At 39.9% G+C, this 16382-nt stretch overlaps 1 protein-coding gene across 1 annotated transcript; it reads left to right on the forward strand.

Moving 5' to 3' along the window:
• The first annotated feature begins 2882 nt into the window (after positions 1–2882).
• Positions 2883–16168, forward strand: LOC144823119 (putative methyltransferase DDB_G0268948). Its single transcript, XM_078681313.1, has 7 exons — positions 2883–3001; positions 4331–4459; positions 7250–7410; positions 7816–8029; positions 9676–9776; positions 10356–10493; positions 15633–16168. Exons 1-7 carry the CDS (start codon positions 2927–2929, stop codon positions 15721–15723), a joined length of 909 nt encoding a protein of 302 aa, XP_078537439.1. The 5' UTR covers positions 2883–2926; the 3' UTR covers positions 15724–16168.
• The last annotated feature ends 214 nt before the right edge of the window (positions 16169–16382 follow it).

The following is a 16382-nucleotide window of genomic DNA, read 5'->3' on the forward strand; positions in this document are numbered from 1 at the left end:
CTTTATAGGAAAAGTTTGTAGAGATGTATATTAAATAGTTTACTTAAATAAGGTACATACATGTGACTGTGCATGCATGAGAGCCATTCAGTGGCTTGTTTCATCACATGGTTCAGGGAATGTTCAGGCTTTTAGGAAGTTGCATTTATCAACATAGATTATAAATAAACGTGGCTGAAGAGTATTGGAGCGCTTTACATGAACAGCAGTTTTATTACACCAGGTCAGTTCATCTCTTTAGGCAAAGAGAAAGCAAGTTATTTGCCCAGACTATCATTACTCCTCAATCGTCCCTGCACTCAATTTTATTAGCAAATACCTCAGGTAACACACTCCTCCCTTTGGACTTTCCCACCCACCTTATAAACTGAGCATGACCCTATTCTCCAGAAGACAACCTCACCTGATTAATTCCATCCCTTGTACACCTAAATCAATAAAATGCACCTCCTCATCTCCATCTGTCTGTCTCATCATATATATATATATATATATATATACATATATATATATATATATATATATATATATATATATATATACACACATACACACACACACACATATAGGTCAAATAGAATTATGTGATTCTGTGGCTTTGATGTTTTAGGCATAGTTAGGAATGTGCTGCATTTGCAACATAGTCCACCATCTGCTGCATAATTTGCAGATTTTAACAACAAAAACATTGTTTCTAGGTAAAACGGATAAAAAATTACGTTGACTGTTGATCTTTCAGTTGCTTATTACTGTATTTGGGCTGTTAAAGTGATACCAAGAAATGAAAAATTTGCCCAGACAGTGTTAACATGTGTAAATATAGAAAAATAATAAAATTAAATTATTACAACATGTGCCACCTTACACGACACCATTTAATTTTTGGTGCTGCATAATTTATTCCATCCTGCCACATAATTTGGTTCTTCCCTGTCACATAATTCCAGCAAGTATGAATGCTCTACGATTGGTAAATCAAAATAGTCTCTTTAAGCATTTGACTTTCCATGGACTTGTTGACCGCATTTGACAGTGTCAACGGAACTAAACTCTGGTTGATGTTGCAGGGAGGACTTGACTTGGCAGTTCCGTCTAGACTGTTCACATGGGGAGCAGGGTCAAGACTGATTTGCATATGGCAGGGTACAAACTGGGTGAGCAAAAAAAACGATGGGTTCAACCCAGATTTGTGACTGGGGGTGCATGTTTGACAATTTTTAGCATTCCATCCACCATCTTTTTGTGTTGCTACACTGGTGATAATTGACTGTGCCCACCACGAATACTACTCATAAACCAGGGACAGTCTCAGGGAAACAAAGAAGGAAGGCCTCACAGTGGCCAAGGGCCTGGGTGGCCTGGACAACAACTTCAGTGTGAGGGCTTAATCTACTGAGTGTCTATCCGAGGCTGTGCTTTGGTGCAGCATTCCTACCACCTTCAATCTAGAAGTCAAAAATCCACTTTAATACTTCCATGTCCTCATTATATCACAGTATCCCAAAGTATTGAAAATGGCTACTAACATTTTAAAATGTCAAATTCAACTTGCAATATAGGTGCCATCTAAAATACATGGCGTTTTCTAATATTTTGAAATAATACTTCTCTGCAGTGGATGTCTCTTTGCATCCTTTATAAGTGATCAGACATAACTGGCATCTGAGACTTTGAAACTCACTTTACTACATGACTGTTTTCAATATATAAGTTTGTATGAGCTTATGGGTGTTTATATAGTCAGAAAGTATCTATACAGCAACAGAGCACTGTACAATAGGAGAGGTCGGGTAGCACTGGTTATCAGTTCTTCCCGTGATGGGTACGCAGTGGATCTGCTTATGGATAAGGCGTCTGTGAATAGGAGAGTCTTCACCCTCTTCCAGAAGTGGAGTGAAGCTGTATGCTAGGTCTATGCTGTGATGGTGTGCAGCATGGGGGAGCTGCCTTCTGGTCTCTGCTTTCTTTGCTTCAAGCCTGGCAATGCCCAGGCTTCTTGTGTGTTGTTCACCATCAGAGATCTATCTGCTAGATGCATGGAGTTTGGATGTGCAGCAGTTCTTGGAGGTACTCAGGTTTGTCGGGGGGTCAGTAACATTTTTGGAGTGTGTGGTAATCCAGTTATACTTTCTTAGTCTCTTGGTAGTTGTGCTTTCCGTGTGACAGACACTCCTCAGCACACAGTGTGATGAAAGATTTATTTGAAAAGAGCTGCTCCTATACACAACACTAGATTCAATACCTTCAGTCACTCAGGAATAGTATCTCACCCCCAGGCTGCCATCACCTCCAGTAGCTAACAGGAGATTATCTAGAGCTCTGTAACTGCTAGCTAATGTCTCCAGCATGTTTCCAACTCACTGAGCTCCCAAAGAGCTGAAATAGGATGCAATAATGAGGTTATAGCTTCTCCTAGAACACGCATAATCACAGCGTATTAGGACCAGGACTGATTGTTTCCACTACCATCATTAAAATGCACATTAACTTTTATAGTATCATTCATTTATTGTCATGAAATAAAATGATCTTTATCTTCTTTTGCACTCTGACATCTCAATAAATTTGCATTAACAATATTAAATACATATGAAGAGTGTCTTTAAAAAAGACATGGAATGCCTTAGGACAAATCTATGCAGAGCATGTCAGCGGAAGTGAATACAAGCACAATGTGAGCTGCCTTTCCTTGTCAGTAGCCCTGGCAGCGTGTTGGGAAAGCCCCGGTTTGAGGGTTTGTTTTCCTGGCCGGGTGCCTAATGCTGATCTTCCCAGAACCACTGGGGCCCACACCCAAGTAATCCCACTCATTTTGCGGCCCGCCCTACCTTCCCTTACCCATAAATACCTGCAGGGGCCGCAGGATGGCACAGTCTCACCTTCTAGCGCCTGGCAGACACCACTTGAAGCACTATCTCTCCTCAGAATGCAGAATTTGGGCGCTGAGATCCGAGCACATCCAGATCGCTTCTTCCCGCAACCTGAAAGCTATGTACCAAAGGTAAGCTGTGCTTTGCATGCTGGAAGAAATAATAGGGTAATGCTAATAATTTATATCACACACAAAGCCAAACTATTGCTGTGCCATAGCTCTTTGTTGTGTACAGCACAGAGCCCAAAACTGTCCTCCCTCATAGCAGGTGCTTCAACGGTAGGTAATATTGTTACTCGTTGCAATGCTATTCATTTTTTTGACTTTGGAAGGATGAAAGCCTGTCATATTATGTCATCTTACATTTTTAGCTATCCATTTCCCACTGGGTGTACTTCATATAAATATACGTTACGAAGGCAAAAGAAGACCCCAAACCAGGTCTACTCATTTCAACTGTTTTTCCCATTTCTGGTATTTTGACAAGAATGAGTAGGATACGAGGGAGGAGTATATAAATGTACACGCTTCAGATCTTGTTCCAAAAAAGGCAGATACATGCATTCATTATTGACCAACTAGTCCGATAATAACAATTGTGCATCACTGAAAAGTTATAGTTCTAACATAAAAGTAAAGATGAATCAATGTCAAGCCTTTGCGAGAACTCATGCATCTTATGCATCTTGCCAGAGGGTGGAGAAGCCATCTTGGTAGGATACTTCTTCTACAGTGCACTGCTTTATATAGTTTAAAAAGCTACTATAACCATGGGTAATCTCAGGTTCTAGTGTGATTATGTGTGTGCATCCGTACAATGCAGGAACCAACAAGATTAAATACTCCTTTGTCGAGAACAATATTTGTAAATTTGTTGCAAAATCTTTTGCAAAAATGACAAATGCTGAAAATAAATGGAGTATTTGTTTTAACACGATTTTTTTCAGTAGCATGTAGATGAGGACGAGCAAGAGCTCATAAGTTGAAAGAATGGAGACATGCTATGCTGGCAACAAAAAACACTTGTTTATGCTGAACTACTCCCATCAACTTCACACCCAAGAGACATATGGGATCTCCTCCAAAGATACTTAATGTCATACCCAGTAGATATTACTATCAACATACGCATTATATACAGAGAGAACACGAATGTTTGGAAAAACAGGGCGGGGGGACAAACGGTTGACGATATAAAGATTCAATTCTGGCTGATATCGAAGGAGCTATATTTCAATGTCAACAAATACCAACAATCTAAAACAGACCTATACAATATCTTATGTTGTAGATACTATCGTACATGCCGTATTCATGTACAGGATGTATAATTATATGTCTACCTATGCACCGTATGTATCATTATTGATTAATGGTTAATAATAAAAATAAAAAAGTATTTGTTTTAACTGGTAAAGCATGAAACACAAATAAGACTAATTATTTGAACCTTTCCAGGAGCAGGTAATTTCAAACCCAAGCATCCACTCACACAAGAGTGAAGAGCATGCGCAACTCTACCGCAAGTACAGGTTTGCTTCCTCCCCGGAGATCCCTGAAATGGTCTACAATTACCTCAAGGAAAAGGTGAGCTAAGGATGAGTTCGAAAGGGCAGATGAGGAAAATCAAGAGGGGGCTGAGACAAACGTCATTTCGGGAAATCTTCACATTTCCCTGTAGAGCAGACCAATGCAATTTAGTGTTTCAGCCATTAAAATGATTGGAGGGCAGCACTAAACTCTCAAACTGAAAACCTTGGCACATTTTCTTTCCAAAAAGACTCTACAGGTACTACAGCTGTATGATGTGACAACAGGTGAAGCTTCCAAACTCATCCAATGAGCCCTCTTGGTGCCTGAACGTCACAGAGATTTGCAATACATGCGTTGGGCACCTATGGGGCTCCAAACAGTCAAAATAGCACAGGTCATTGACTTATGAGCTGCAACACATTACCAAAGCTTTAATGAACTTGCAGCAAATGGAGACGGGAGAAGAGAGAAATTAGGGCCTGATTACGATGGCAGTGGGACCACCACCGTCATGCTATCGGTGGTGGTCCCACTGCCATGCAGCCCATTGGATCCTACTGCCACATTAGGATGCAGGCGGTTGTATCTCGACTGACAGGGGGAAAGACCGCCGTGTCCGACAGGATGAAGTATCCCGTCAGTGCGGCAGTCAGACTCCTCTTCCCTAAAATGGGGCAGTGCCTCCTCAGGCACTGCTGTAGGGATTACGATGTTCCTTTCCACCGGCTGTTTCACAGTGGTTAACCCGCCATGAAAAGGCAGGCGGACAGTGACTTTGCGGGCCCGTAGCAGGACCACCTTCCCCCCTGGCCCGCCACTGTGGGCCCTGGAAGGCACCTATGTTGCCCCCCTAAACATCCCTGCTCCATGCATGTGACAGGAATCGCATGGTGCCTGCCACAATGTGCAGGGATGTTTAAAATGTGTATATTTTGTACTGCGGCGTTTGCTGCTGCCGACAGCCCAAGACGCAATCCAAACTATACACATTTCGACCGCCATGAAGGTAGTTGCATCGTAATGCGGGCAGCGGAACTGTCGACTTCTAGTCAGGCGGTCCTCTTTCCGCATCTCTGTCGTAATCAGGCTGTTAATGTTAGGAGAGGACTCCTGGTTACTATGGACACAATGCTTCAGTTTTAGGTTTCATTTAAGAGCCTGATGGATTCTGGAAGGTGTAGTCCTGGTTAATTTCTATGGAACTAGCACTCCTAATTGTACAAAAAATCCCCAGAACAACAGCATAGCATCCTTGGTCACAGGAAGGCACTGGTAGCCCCAAAGAAATGCTGAACACAAACAAAAATGGGCTAACCACTCAGCGCATAGTCAGGCTATCTGGAGCTGGCTGCAGTGAGGATAAGATCACAGCCAGAGGCTCAGACATTTCCCCCTAGTGGAATAAGTGTTACTTTACATGTGTAGGGCCATGGCACCAGGGAACTCTCTCTCCTGACCTGTGCATACCTACTATAAAATGTATTTTCTTACCTGTTAATCCAAGTAGTTCAATTGAATTATACTATCACTACAATCCATTGTAGGTATTTGGCTGGAAATAGGCCATTGGTGTCAGTGAATCATGAAAAACAGGGAGATTATTACTTTTGAGAATGTTTCCAATTCACCGTTGATCCTCTGCTGATCATTTTCACACATACATTACACAACTCAAACAAAGGGGTGTCTTATTTTACATTGTCCAACAGTATTTCCAAATGTATTTAGAGTTTCCTGATTACTCTGTGCCACTGGGACAAAACCTTTACAGACTTACTCATCATGTACTGAATCACTACATTCCTGATTTGACAAAGGCATTGTCCCCGAAATGTGTTTCCCCGTTTGCCTGAATAAATGTAACTCAAGAATAAACCCCATTGGAGTACCGACTGTATAATTACATTTGATTGTTTACGGAATAATGAAATAATCTAAATATAATAATTCCAATCCATAAATATTAATTTTCAACAATAATTAGAAAATGTGCTTGCCCTCACTAACATTTTAATTTCATATTTGGTAGACTTGGTTAAAAGTGATATATTTAATTTAAAATCGTTTTTACATTTCTTTTTTAAACTTAAAAAGTTTAATTTAATCAGTCTTAATTTAATTTCTTAGCATGTCCCTCCCAACGGATGTACGTTGTTACAACTCATGCTTTTACCACGCATGCTTTTACAATGCAGGTTTTTCAACGCAAGTCGTTACAACGACTTGCGTTGGGGGGTGCTGGATAGTGAATAGTTTAATTTACTATTCCAACTCCAGTCCCCGTGGATAGTAGGGAAGGTGTTGGATAGTAAATTAAACGATTACCTATCCTAGAGCGCCCCCCAGCGCAATTCGTTGTAATGACTTGCGTTGAAAAACCTGCGTTGTAAAGGCACTGCGTGGTAAAAGTTGCATCGTAAAGGATGTTTCCCCCTCCCAACCACTTCCTTAAACTTCCCTATCCACTAGCTCCTCCTCAAACTTTCTTAACCCCTTCCATTTAGTAATACTTATTCCACATGTTCACACCCTTACAACTGGTGTCCCTAACTAATATTACAATCCACATACCTATGCATACGGAGATCACAAGTACCGTGATGGAAATCTCCACCCAGAATAGAGAGCAGAGGCGGAAGTGCAGTTCCCAGACTGTAGGGTTGTGATTTGCATCTTGCTAGCACATGAGAAGTACTACTATAATACTACTTGACAAACTACAGTATGCAGTTTGTGAATTGTTTGAAAGAATTTAGTGTGTATTACTGTCACAGCAGAGTAATGAAGGTTAAAGGGCAATCAGAGGGGAAAGAAACTTAATGGAGTGTTTTTTTCCATATACAGCGACAGCCTCCCTTTGCTCTTGTAGCTGATGTCGGCTGCGGCTCCGGACAGAGTTCAAGAGGCTTGGCACCATACTTTCAGAAGGTGGTTGGAGTTGATGTAAGCAAAGCTCAGATCTCAGAAGCAAAACAAAACACCCTGGAGTCCAACATTTCTTACTGGTAAGTACAGTCTTACGATGGAACCCTCAAAGCGCTATAAATGAGACAGTAAGAGGCTTATTTAGAGTTGGGCGGATGCAGAATGTCCCCCAAGAAGTTGCAGATCTCCTGACTTACAAGTGTATTGTTGTCCATGGTATTCTAAATACCATAGACAGGACACATGCCACTTTTTTGAGGATGTTCTGCTCCGCAAAACACTAAATAAGACCCCAAGTTCTCTCATTGTACTGCATGTGCATTTTTATATACAGACTAAGACTTGGAAGTTCTTACTTTTACCTCATCCCTGTAGATCATCCAAAATGTGAATACAAGAATTCTGTTTGTCTTGTTACATTAGAAATAATGATGGGTGTAAATGCTCTTGTGTTCACATTCAGAGCTTCTTGACTCTTCTTACAGCATCTCCACAGCAGACCAGCTGCCATTTGAAGATGAGTCTGTGGATTTGGTCACGTCTACGACAGCGGTCCACTGGTTCAACTTCGAGAAGTTCATGAAGGAGGCGGATCGTGTACTCAAACCTAATGGCTGCCTAGCTCTGCACACCCTGTCAGGGTACATTCCGCTTCACTATAAGGACAGATCAGAGCGTATATCTGCTGTCTTCAAAGAGGTGAGGTCTAGAACAAAACTCATTCTGCATATATTGTTTACAAACATGTATGGCAGGGTCTGTGGTAAAGGATTCTGACCAACTATTTCCATTTTATAATAATTCGAAACAAGTTAGCTTACCCATGTCACATCCTTAAGTGCACAACAATGCATTAAGGCTGTGTTATTGCGTTGAAATGCCAGTCTGGAGAACCCTCTTCTCAAGCTGAGCAACAGACAACTGTTCATCTCCAATGGCACAGAATAAACTGTCAATTATTTTGGCATATCGATCCATACACATAGTACACAACAAAGGTCTCTGACAGGCTTAGACACATTATATTTTGAATACTAATATATATGAACTATTACTGCATAATATATTGACTCACCCAAACTTCACTACTCAAATATAACTACACACAAACAAACTCACCTGTCCAATTAAAAGCCCAGCGCCTTATGAATATGAAACCCAGAAGGTAAACAATAGAAGTGTACAGTCAAAGGTTAATAACAAATGATGAAACAGCATAACTTCCTGTCTCCCACTCAAGTTATATGAAGTCCTTTGTTAATGAAGACTTGACAAAGAGGTGAAAATTAACTGTTTTGGAAGAAAGTCTCAGTCCATTTTGCTTGGAATTAAATTTCTATCTGGTCCTGAAGATCTGTCATCAGATGAATCTAACTTCTAGACTAAACCAGGCATTATGACAGATCACACAATGCAGTGCGCATACACTCTATCATGACCCAAATTATGACGCAAGCTTCAGATGGATAGGTCATAAATGATCTTGCTTTATACAGTTAAACTCTTTTTTAAGGAAAAAAAGGACCTTCTTTTCCCCACCAAAATATTAATCTATTCCAAAATGCATGTCAATAGAAACTTCAAATTGGACCACCGTGTCAATGGCATGTGACCGTCGTTACAACTGTTTAAGAGGCTTGCACCTGTCCTGTTACTTTAATTTTTATTTATGGAATGTATTTTCAAATATAAATGTATTAAATATATGCTGTGTTCTCCCACACAATGTGCACTCAACTGTATTATAAATATCAACCCTACTGGGCACAGTCCAGGGCTGGAGCGCATCTGAAAAGGCTCTACCTTGTGACTGTGATAATTGCTCCACCCAGGATACCACTCATTTTATGTTAATGTGAAACCATTATTTTGTAATAAGGAGAAAGTACATCTTCTCACTTTTGAGGGGTATGGGGTTTCGACAAGTTAAACCTGCTTTAATGTATCTGCAACTGATGCATAATGTTTGGATCATCTTGGTGGCAGCTGTAAGATCTCAGAAGTTAAGATTATCAGGCATTTCTGAACCATGATAAATTCATGTACTAGTCTAGATTTGCGTATTCCAATATGAACTGTGTAAATCAATAATTTTAAGGATCCTTGTATGATTTTACTGATTGATATTAAACTGTACCTATTTATTGATTGTAATTGTTTCTATTGTGTCCTTTTATGATTTTAATTAATCGAATAAAGTGCTTTGACTTAGTATTATAATAGTAAATGTGACAACATGTAAACTCAGACATGTAGACTTAGAATGTAGACTTATAAGTCAAGAGAAAGCGGAGGAAATGCCATAAGGCTGCAGCTCACTGACTGTATTGCTTTTTCCTCTACAGGCCATGGAGTTCCTCTTCAAGTATGCCCATGAATGCTTCATCCATATCCGAAACAAATACCAGCTGATATTTGAAGCTGTACCATATACAGACAAAAAGAGGTTTGCAAACTTTCGTTGTGTGCCCATGTATGTGTGTCTGAGTGTGCCAAGGTCTGTACATGTCTGTTTGTGTTTCTCCGCGGGTAGCCACTATGCCCTGCAGTTCATTCTAGGCAAATCTGCTAGTGAGCATGCATGTAACAAATTCTCAGAACAGTAATAGTCACAAAATAATTGAACGGTGTAAAGATGAAGCTGTATGAGCTATCTTTGAATGGCCCTCAAATATAGGTACCATCTTCGATAGTATGGAGACCATTTTGAAATGGTACTCAGTCTCAGCAGTCATTTTGTAATTCTGTGCCTGTCCTGTTTGTTTCAACCAAGAATGAAGAGTAAGAGTACCCTTTTGTTGAAATCATATAATAAATGACTATGAATGTATATTTTGTCTTACATTGTTTAATTATATATTATGGAAAAAAATTTTTAAATAATAATAATTGCCTTTTTCAAACTCTGATTTATATCACTGAAATTTTGTGCATTCTATTTCTCTTCAGTAGCGCACCAACCTATTGTTGTTACACTGCTTTTGTTGACTCAGCCAATAGCCTTTTACGAATTTCTTTCTTGCAGAGTTGATGACATTTCTGAGACATTTCCTATGACAGTGACAGAATTGATGGGTTTCCTTGAGTCTCTTTACATGTACCAGACCTACAAGGCTCTTGACCCAGAGGGAGCAAAGGAGTTCTTGCCAAAAACACAGAAAAGGTAAGAAAATGAGCATTTCTAAACTGTGTTTTTAGGTAGTGAGTTGGAGTAATGCAACAATTTTAAAATAACAAAAAGTAGATTACCTTTGTTGTCACCTTGTATATTTTTTTGTACCCAAATAAATCCGAATTAATCACTTAAAGAGTTCAACATTATAGAAAAAAAGCTGTTTTGGGTGCCACATAACTTTCAGCAACAAAGGTTTTCTGTATTTGCATGTGGTCAATTTTCAGGTGGATACATGGACTTTAGTATGTGAATTGATTGGTGGTGTAGTTAGCTTGGTAAAGACAAACTATAAAAATAATTGTCCATAAGTCTGTTAAGGCTGTCTAAAAAATCGATATTTTGAAACACTGCACATTTGAAAAAAGTAAGAATCTGGATTTCAGCTCTACTGTATGCAGTGCTTTATGTGTAAAAACATATATACCATGGCCCTTGTCATTTTGTCCCACCTATTGCCCCAGCCAGTGCCGCCGGTGACAATTCAGACCATTCTAGGGCCCCAAAGCTATACAAATGGCTTTGGCGGCAGGTATTAGTCATTCTTGAAGTATATTTCTAGTTAGTTATTTTTATTAATGTTTAGACTCAAGTCTTTAAAACATAAATACGTAATTTAATTTTACATCAAAATTAAAATGTACAATTTTCTAATACAGATTCAGTCTTTATGTCCTACCCTAGGCCCTTGGCCCTTGGCATGGGTCACAATATTTAAGGACACATCAATAAAACACTTCTTCCCACAGTGATCTTATATTACTAGCCTAACCATGTGTTTAAAAATCTTTCCAAGGCAAAAGTGACATCTAAAAATTCCATATTCAACAAAAGTGCAAGTGCATTATTACGATGTTTTACACAATACTATATAAAAAAGCATTTTAAAAATGGCACAACGTGCCTATAAAAATGATGACAAATAATTAAAAATTGCACATTCGAATTTTGAAATTTCAGTCCACATGTACATATATTTTCCATATACAAAAAAGTTTTACATTTCTCCTCCCTCAGATACCGTACATTCAATGTCACCTGAAATTTTAAGAGAAGTGAACATAAATTGGCACCAGGTAAAGCAGCTATGTAGGGAAACGCTCTTCTATTTTCACATGAATCTAACATATAACTTGCAGAGGATTTCTTCTCAACATATATCATGTCAAGCAATTGATACTGCCTCATGCTGTCCATGTGTACCTCAGACTTTGAGTGGAGTGAAGCCTCAGTCACCACAAATGTTAAAATTTTTAAGGCCCCAGCAATGATGCCTAATCTCTCCTTGACCTGCACTTCTCACCTTAGCTCACTTCTTCCCATTTCAGTAGCACAGAGAACTCTTATCTTCTGAACCTCCGAAGACCAGAGTTTATCCCAGAATCTCAGGGTTGATTTGTGAGCCAAGAAATCCCAGGCCTGCAAATTCCCTTCAAGTCTTATTGCCTAGGCCATCGCAGATTTGGGGAGACCAAACAGTTTTTTCAAGCACTTATTCTCGAATCTCTCCCAACTTTCCGCAATACTTAAGGACAATACCTCGGCCCCATTAAGACATTGAGTGGGAATCATTGCACTATCTGCTGTTAAGAGCTGAGACCAGGATGGACCACCAAAAGTATTCCTAAAGTGGACGGGGCCCACTACAGTTGCGATGCCTGGGTCTCAACCAATTCTTTATGTAGGATTCAGCTCAGCCTTTGTAAACATCACACCTAAGTATTTATATGAAGTCATCACCTCCACTATCTTATTTCCCAGAGACCACTTTAAAGGTTTTTCTTTTTCCTAAAAGGGATTCGTTTTGTTTTACTCATATTCATCTGTAACTTATTTGCCATACAGTAGCTGTTAAATGTATTCAGTTTCCTCTGTAGGCCAATTTGGGTCAGGTCAAGAATCGCCAGGAAGACCCATTTTGGCGAGAATTACTGTGTAGCAGCCAGCATCCCCTGAAGGTCTGCAAGAAACAAGGAAAACAGCGTGGGGGCAAAAACACAATCCTGTCTTAGCCCGTTACCTAGAGGCATTCTTTCTGGAAGGGACCCATTAAGGTCAAGCTTCACCTGGGCCCAATTTTGGGAGTGAAGGTCCTGCAAGATTGCCAATAAACAAAGTGGGATACCCTGTTGTCGTAATTTAGACCAAAGCGAACTTCAATCTACCAAATCAATAGCCAAACTAAAATCAACAAAACAACTGTATAGGCTCCCTGTAGATTCCATTGCCTTTTGACCCAGGTCCTTCAAACGAAAACAATGATCTATCGTTGAGTGCCAGAATTAAAAAAAACCTTGCTCCATTGGTATTATTTCATTACAATCAGTCCAATTCTTTCAAGAGATAAGGATGACCTTTGAATACAATTTTGCATCCACATCTAGTAAGCTTATCAAATGATAGTTACCAGGTACATCCATCTTCCCATTTTTTTATGGATTGGTTTGATTTCTGCACCTTTCCAACTAGGCGGGAATATACCCGACTTGGTTATGGCTAAAAAAAGCTTTGAAAAGAAAGTTGCCCACCACAGAGGGCTAGTCTTAATCACAATTGCAGGGAGCTTATCTGGTACGACTGCTTTAGTTAGATTTAGAGAGGTTATTAACTTGACCACAGAATGGACGAAGGTGGTCTCCAATGCCTCCTCCTCCAATTCTGACCAGTTATCCCTCACAATTTCCTCCCTGGGCTTGTAAATATCACTTAAGAAGGTTACCCAAACTGTTTCTGGAACCATGCATCTTACCGGAGATGTCAAATTTCCACATCCCTTCTTGACTAACTTCCAAAATGTCCTCATGTCCTTACCCTGGAGGGTGCTAATCCTGAGGTCCCAATTTGATTGGTAATAAGCCTGCTTCTTATCCCTAAACAGTGACTCATTGGCTCTTTTTTATAATTAATGCTCTCAAGAGTAATCATGGGGTCCTTGAAGCGCCTGGCTTCCTGCTTTCCTGAACTCCTTCCTAACCTGCAGGCACTCCTTATCAAACCATGACTGTCTTGGGAGCCAACTAGACTTTTCCTCTCTTGCTTACTTATTAAGTAGCCTTACTATTGAGGTCAAATGCTTAACTACCTCGGTAATGGTCATAGTGTACCATTCCAAGACTGTCAACCTTGTATCCCTCCCAAGATCCAGCTTTCAAAGGATTTGATACTGCATCAGTTTAGTCATGTGCCTTTCCTCTATTCTTGGTATTAGACATTTTGTGATGGCAACTTCCATCAATATCACCCGCTCCCTTATTAATAAGTCTGCGTCAATAATCATTTTCAAGACCCAATGATCACTGCCCCTGATTCTTAACACTTCAAAACCTTTACAGTGGTAAAAAAAAAACATGCCTGTATAAGCATCTAGTCAATTGGGCAGTGCTGGTTCCCATGCAGATATGTATGGGCTGCCGGTGAATCCCCCTCAAAATGCCCATTTAAGCAGGCAACTCTGAGAGAAACTGAGTACATTTCTTTTCTAATTTAGATTTAGTGCACTCTGGGAAGATTGCCTTTGGTATACTGTAGGAATCTTTTATAAAGCCTTCCAAATGCAAATCTGGATTGGCTGTCTCATATGACACTCATTTTGGTAAATAAGGTTGAAGGTTACCTTTAAAGTAAATATTGGATATCTGCTCAGCAACTTAGTAGTCCATTTGGCCCATTGGGCTCTGTATAACGTTTTGTCATAAAGCAAAGTAAGTAACCCAAAGTGCCCATACTCTCCCATCGCTTGGATGCAAATGCACCACTCCTTACCACGCATCTGTAGCCCACTGACTCTCCCCACGGTTTATTAGTGCTGTGAAGTGGTAGAAAAGCCATGTGATGGCACTATACAAACTAGCCCAAATAAAAGAATAAAACATAAGTTCACAAATATGCTTTAAGGGGACCATGGTGCTGGAAAGGTATTTAGAGTAGAAGTACAGTTCAATAAAGTCACCTCACTAAAGGTCCAGGGGATACTTGACATATTTTATTTTATAATGCAAAAATGTTGCCCAAAGAAAAATCTTTCAAGGGGCCTTTATTGTTCATTCTCCATCTAAACTCCTTCAAGTTTTATTGCACCTCTAACACCCCTAGTTCCGAAGCCACGGAAAAGAGACCTATATTTGCTGCTGGTTTGTATTAGTGATTTCAAGTTGAACAATCCAGTATGATACAGCCAGCTCTCTCTCTACGTTTGTGAAACTCTCAATTACTTTGTCTCTATAATATGATAATTAGGGCTCCCAGTTTTATTGATTTATTTTTTTACTTTTATGTCTGTATTTAGCTACATTTATTTTTTGCTAATTTGATCTGTATTTATTCATATTTATTTTGTGGTTTTTGAAAAAATGAAGTTACACATGGTATATTTCTATCTTTATTTAACTGATGAGGGCACAGTAGCACTTCAATCCCCGAAGGGCTTTAGTGATAAAAGAAGACATATATGATGCATCACTCATAGGCAATATTATCATAGAAAAACATATACATAGCAGTACAAATGCTTGCACATCTGAGGCTGTTTAAACTTGCATTCGAAAACCTAATATACTCCCCTCTCAGTCAGCAGAGCCCTTAGCCTGGAAATTATGACTGACAGATCAGAATAATGCAAAAGAAGAGTTATGGTCTCATTTTGACTTGAGATTCATGCCTGTCCACCTTAGGCTATAGGCTATAATGCACTTGTTATTCCGCAGATGGGATATCGACCTCATTTGTGACAGAGTATTCTGTCCACCAAACTCTATAGCAGACCATTACTGTTTCCACATTTAAAAAAAACAAATACAGACAAAGAACAGGTGGTTGTATGTCTGTATTAATCTGTAAAAATGGGAAACAGGGAGCCTTTATTGTGATGTGTGTTCATTTGTCCTACTATCAATGCCAAAGTTCTCCAGAGCTCCTCAGTCTAGGTATGAGCTCTGTTAACATGAATTCTTGGAGTAGGGTTAATTGTTTTGTGTTCAGTTTTCTTAAGACGAACTCTCAGTGCAGGGCCCCTTATTCTGTTTGAACTTTCCCTCCAGAAGAGCTTTGTCTGTCTGGTCTGGAGTTCGATCTCAATGCCATGGACCCAAAAGACACATCTTGACGCTCATTTGTGTCCTTTTCTTATCACAGGATTCTGGAGACCTTGGGCGTCACTTCCTTGGACACGAAGGTGGACTTTGTGGCCGAATACTACTGTGTGCTGGCCCGGAAACCTGCATGAGCACCGGCATCACCTCCCTTTGCCTGGACTGTGACAACCCATCTCTTCTCTGCCACCCGGAAGTGGATCCTCTCTGGGCCCCCACTAAGGCCTCGATAGGCTGCTGCTCTCTAGATGGCTGTAGGTTGATTTAGCTGTCTGTCCGTTGACAAACTGCAATCACTTGAGTAAATACTCATCAGCGGGATGATATGGGCCACCACTCCCATTAGTCTCCAGGAAACTCTACCACGCTGTGACTCTCGCAAAAGCAACTGAAAAGCTCCATTTTATAGCTCCTCCCACTTTCAATCTCTCCCGTGGCTCGAGTTTTTTTTTTTTTCTCCTAATGTTTTTTAGTTTTGTACAGTTGTAAATAAAATACTTGTGGATTGTTTTGTGCCATGAACACTCGTGTCTGTTTATACTTTTCTTCTGCTGACAAAATAAAACAAAAGTCCTCTAAGCCAGCGTTTCTTTGACTTCTGTGGAACCCCAGTGAATCAACACTAGAACCCGGGGACCACCACTGAATCATTATGGGAAGCTGGGGACCCGCGGCCTGCACACTTTCTGTGAACCTCAAAATAATACAGAAAAATAAAATACAAAAACAATTATACACAAAACAAAAGCATATTATTGAAATATTTTGTTTAATTCATAATCAAATATAAAAC

This window comes from Lissotriton helveticus, chromosome 3_1 (genome assembly GCF_964261635.1).
Source record: "Lissotriton helveticus chromosome 3_1, aLisHel1.1, whole genome shotgun sequence".
NCBI lineage: Eukaryota > Metazoa > Chordata > Amphibia > Caudata > Salamandridae > Lissotriton > Lissotriton helveticus.

What these genes read in the sequence shown, in the direction of transcription:
- LOC144823119 (XM_078681313.1), top strand. Translation starts at nt 2,927, where the DNA reads ATGCAGAATTTGGGCGCTGAGATCCGAGCACATCCAGATCGCTTCTTC. An exon ending in GAGTCCAACATTTCTTACTG is followed by an intron (nt 7,411 to 7,815) that starts GTAAGTACAGTC and finishes CTCTTCTTACAG; the next exon opens with CATCTCCACAGCAGACCAGC. An exon ending in CCATATACAGACAAAAAGAG is followed by an intron (nt 9,777 to 10,355) that starts GTTTGCAAACTT and finishes TCTTTCTTGCAG; the next exon opens with AGTTGATGACATTTCTGAGA.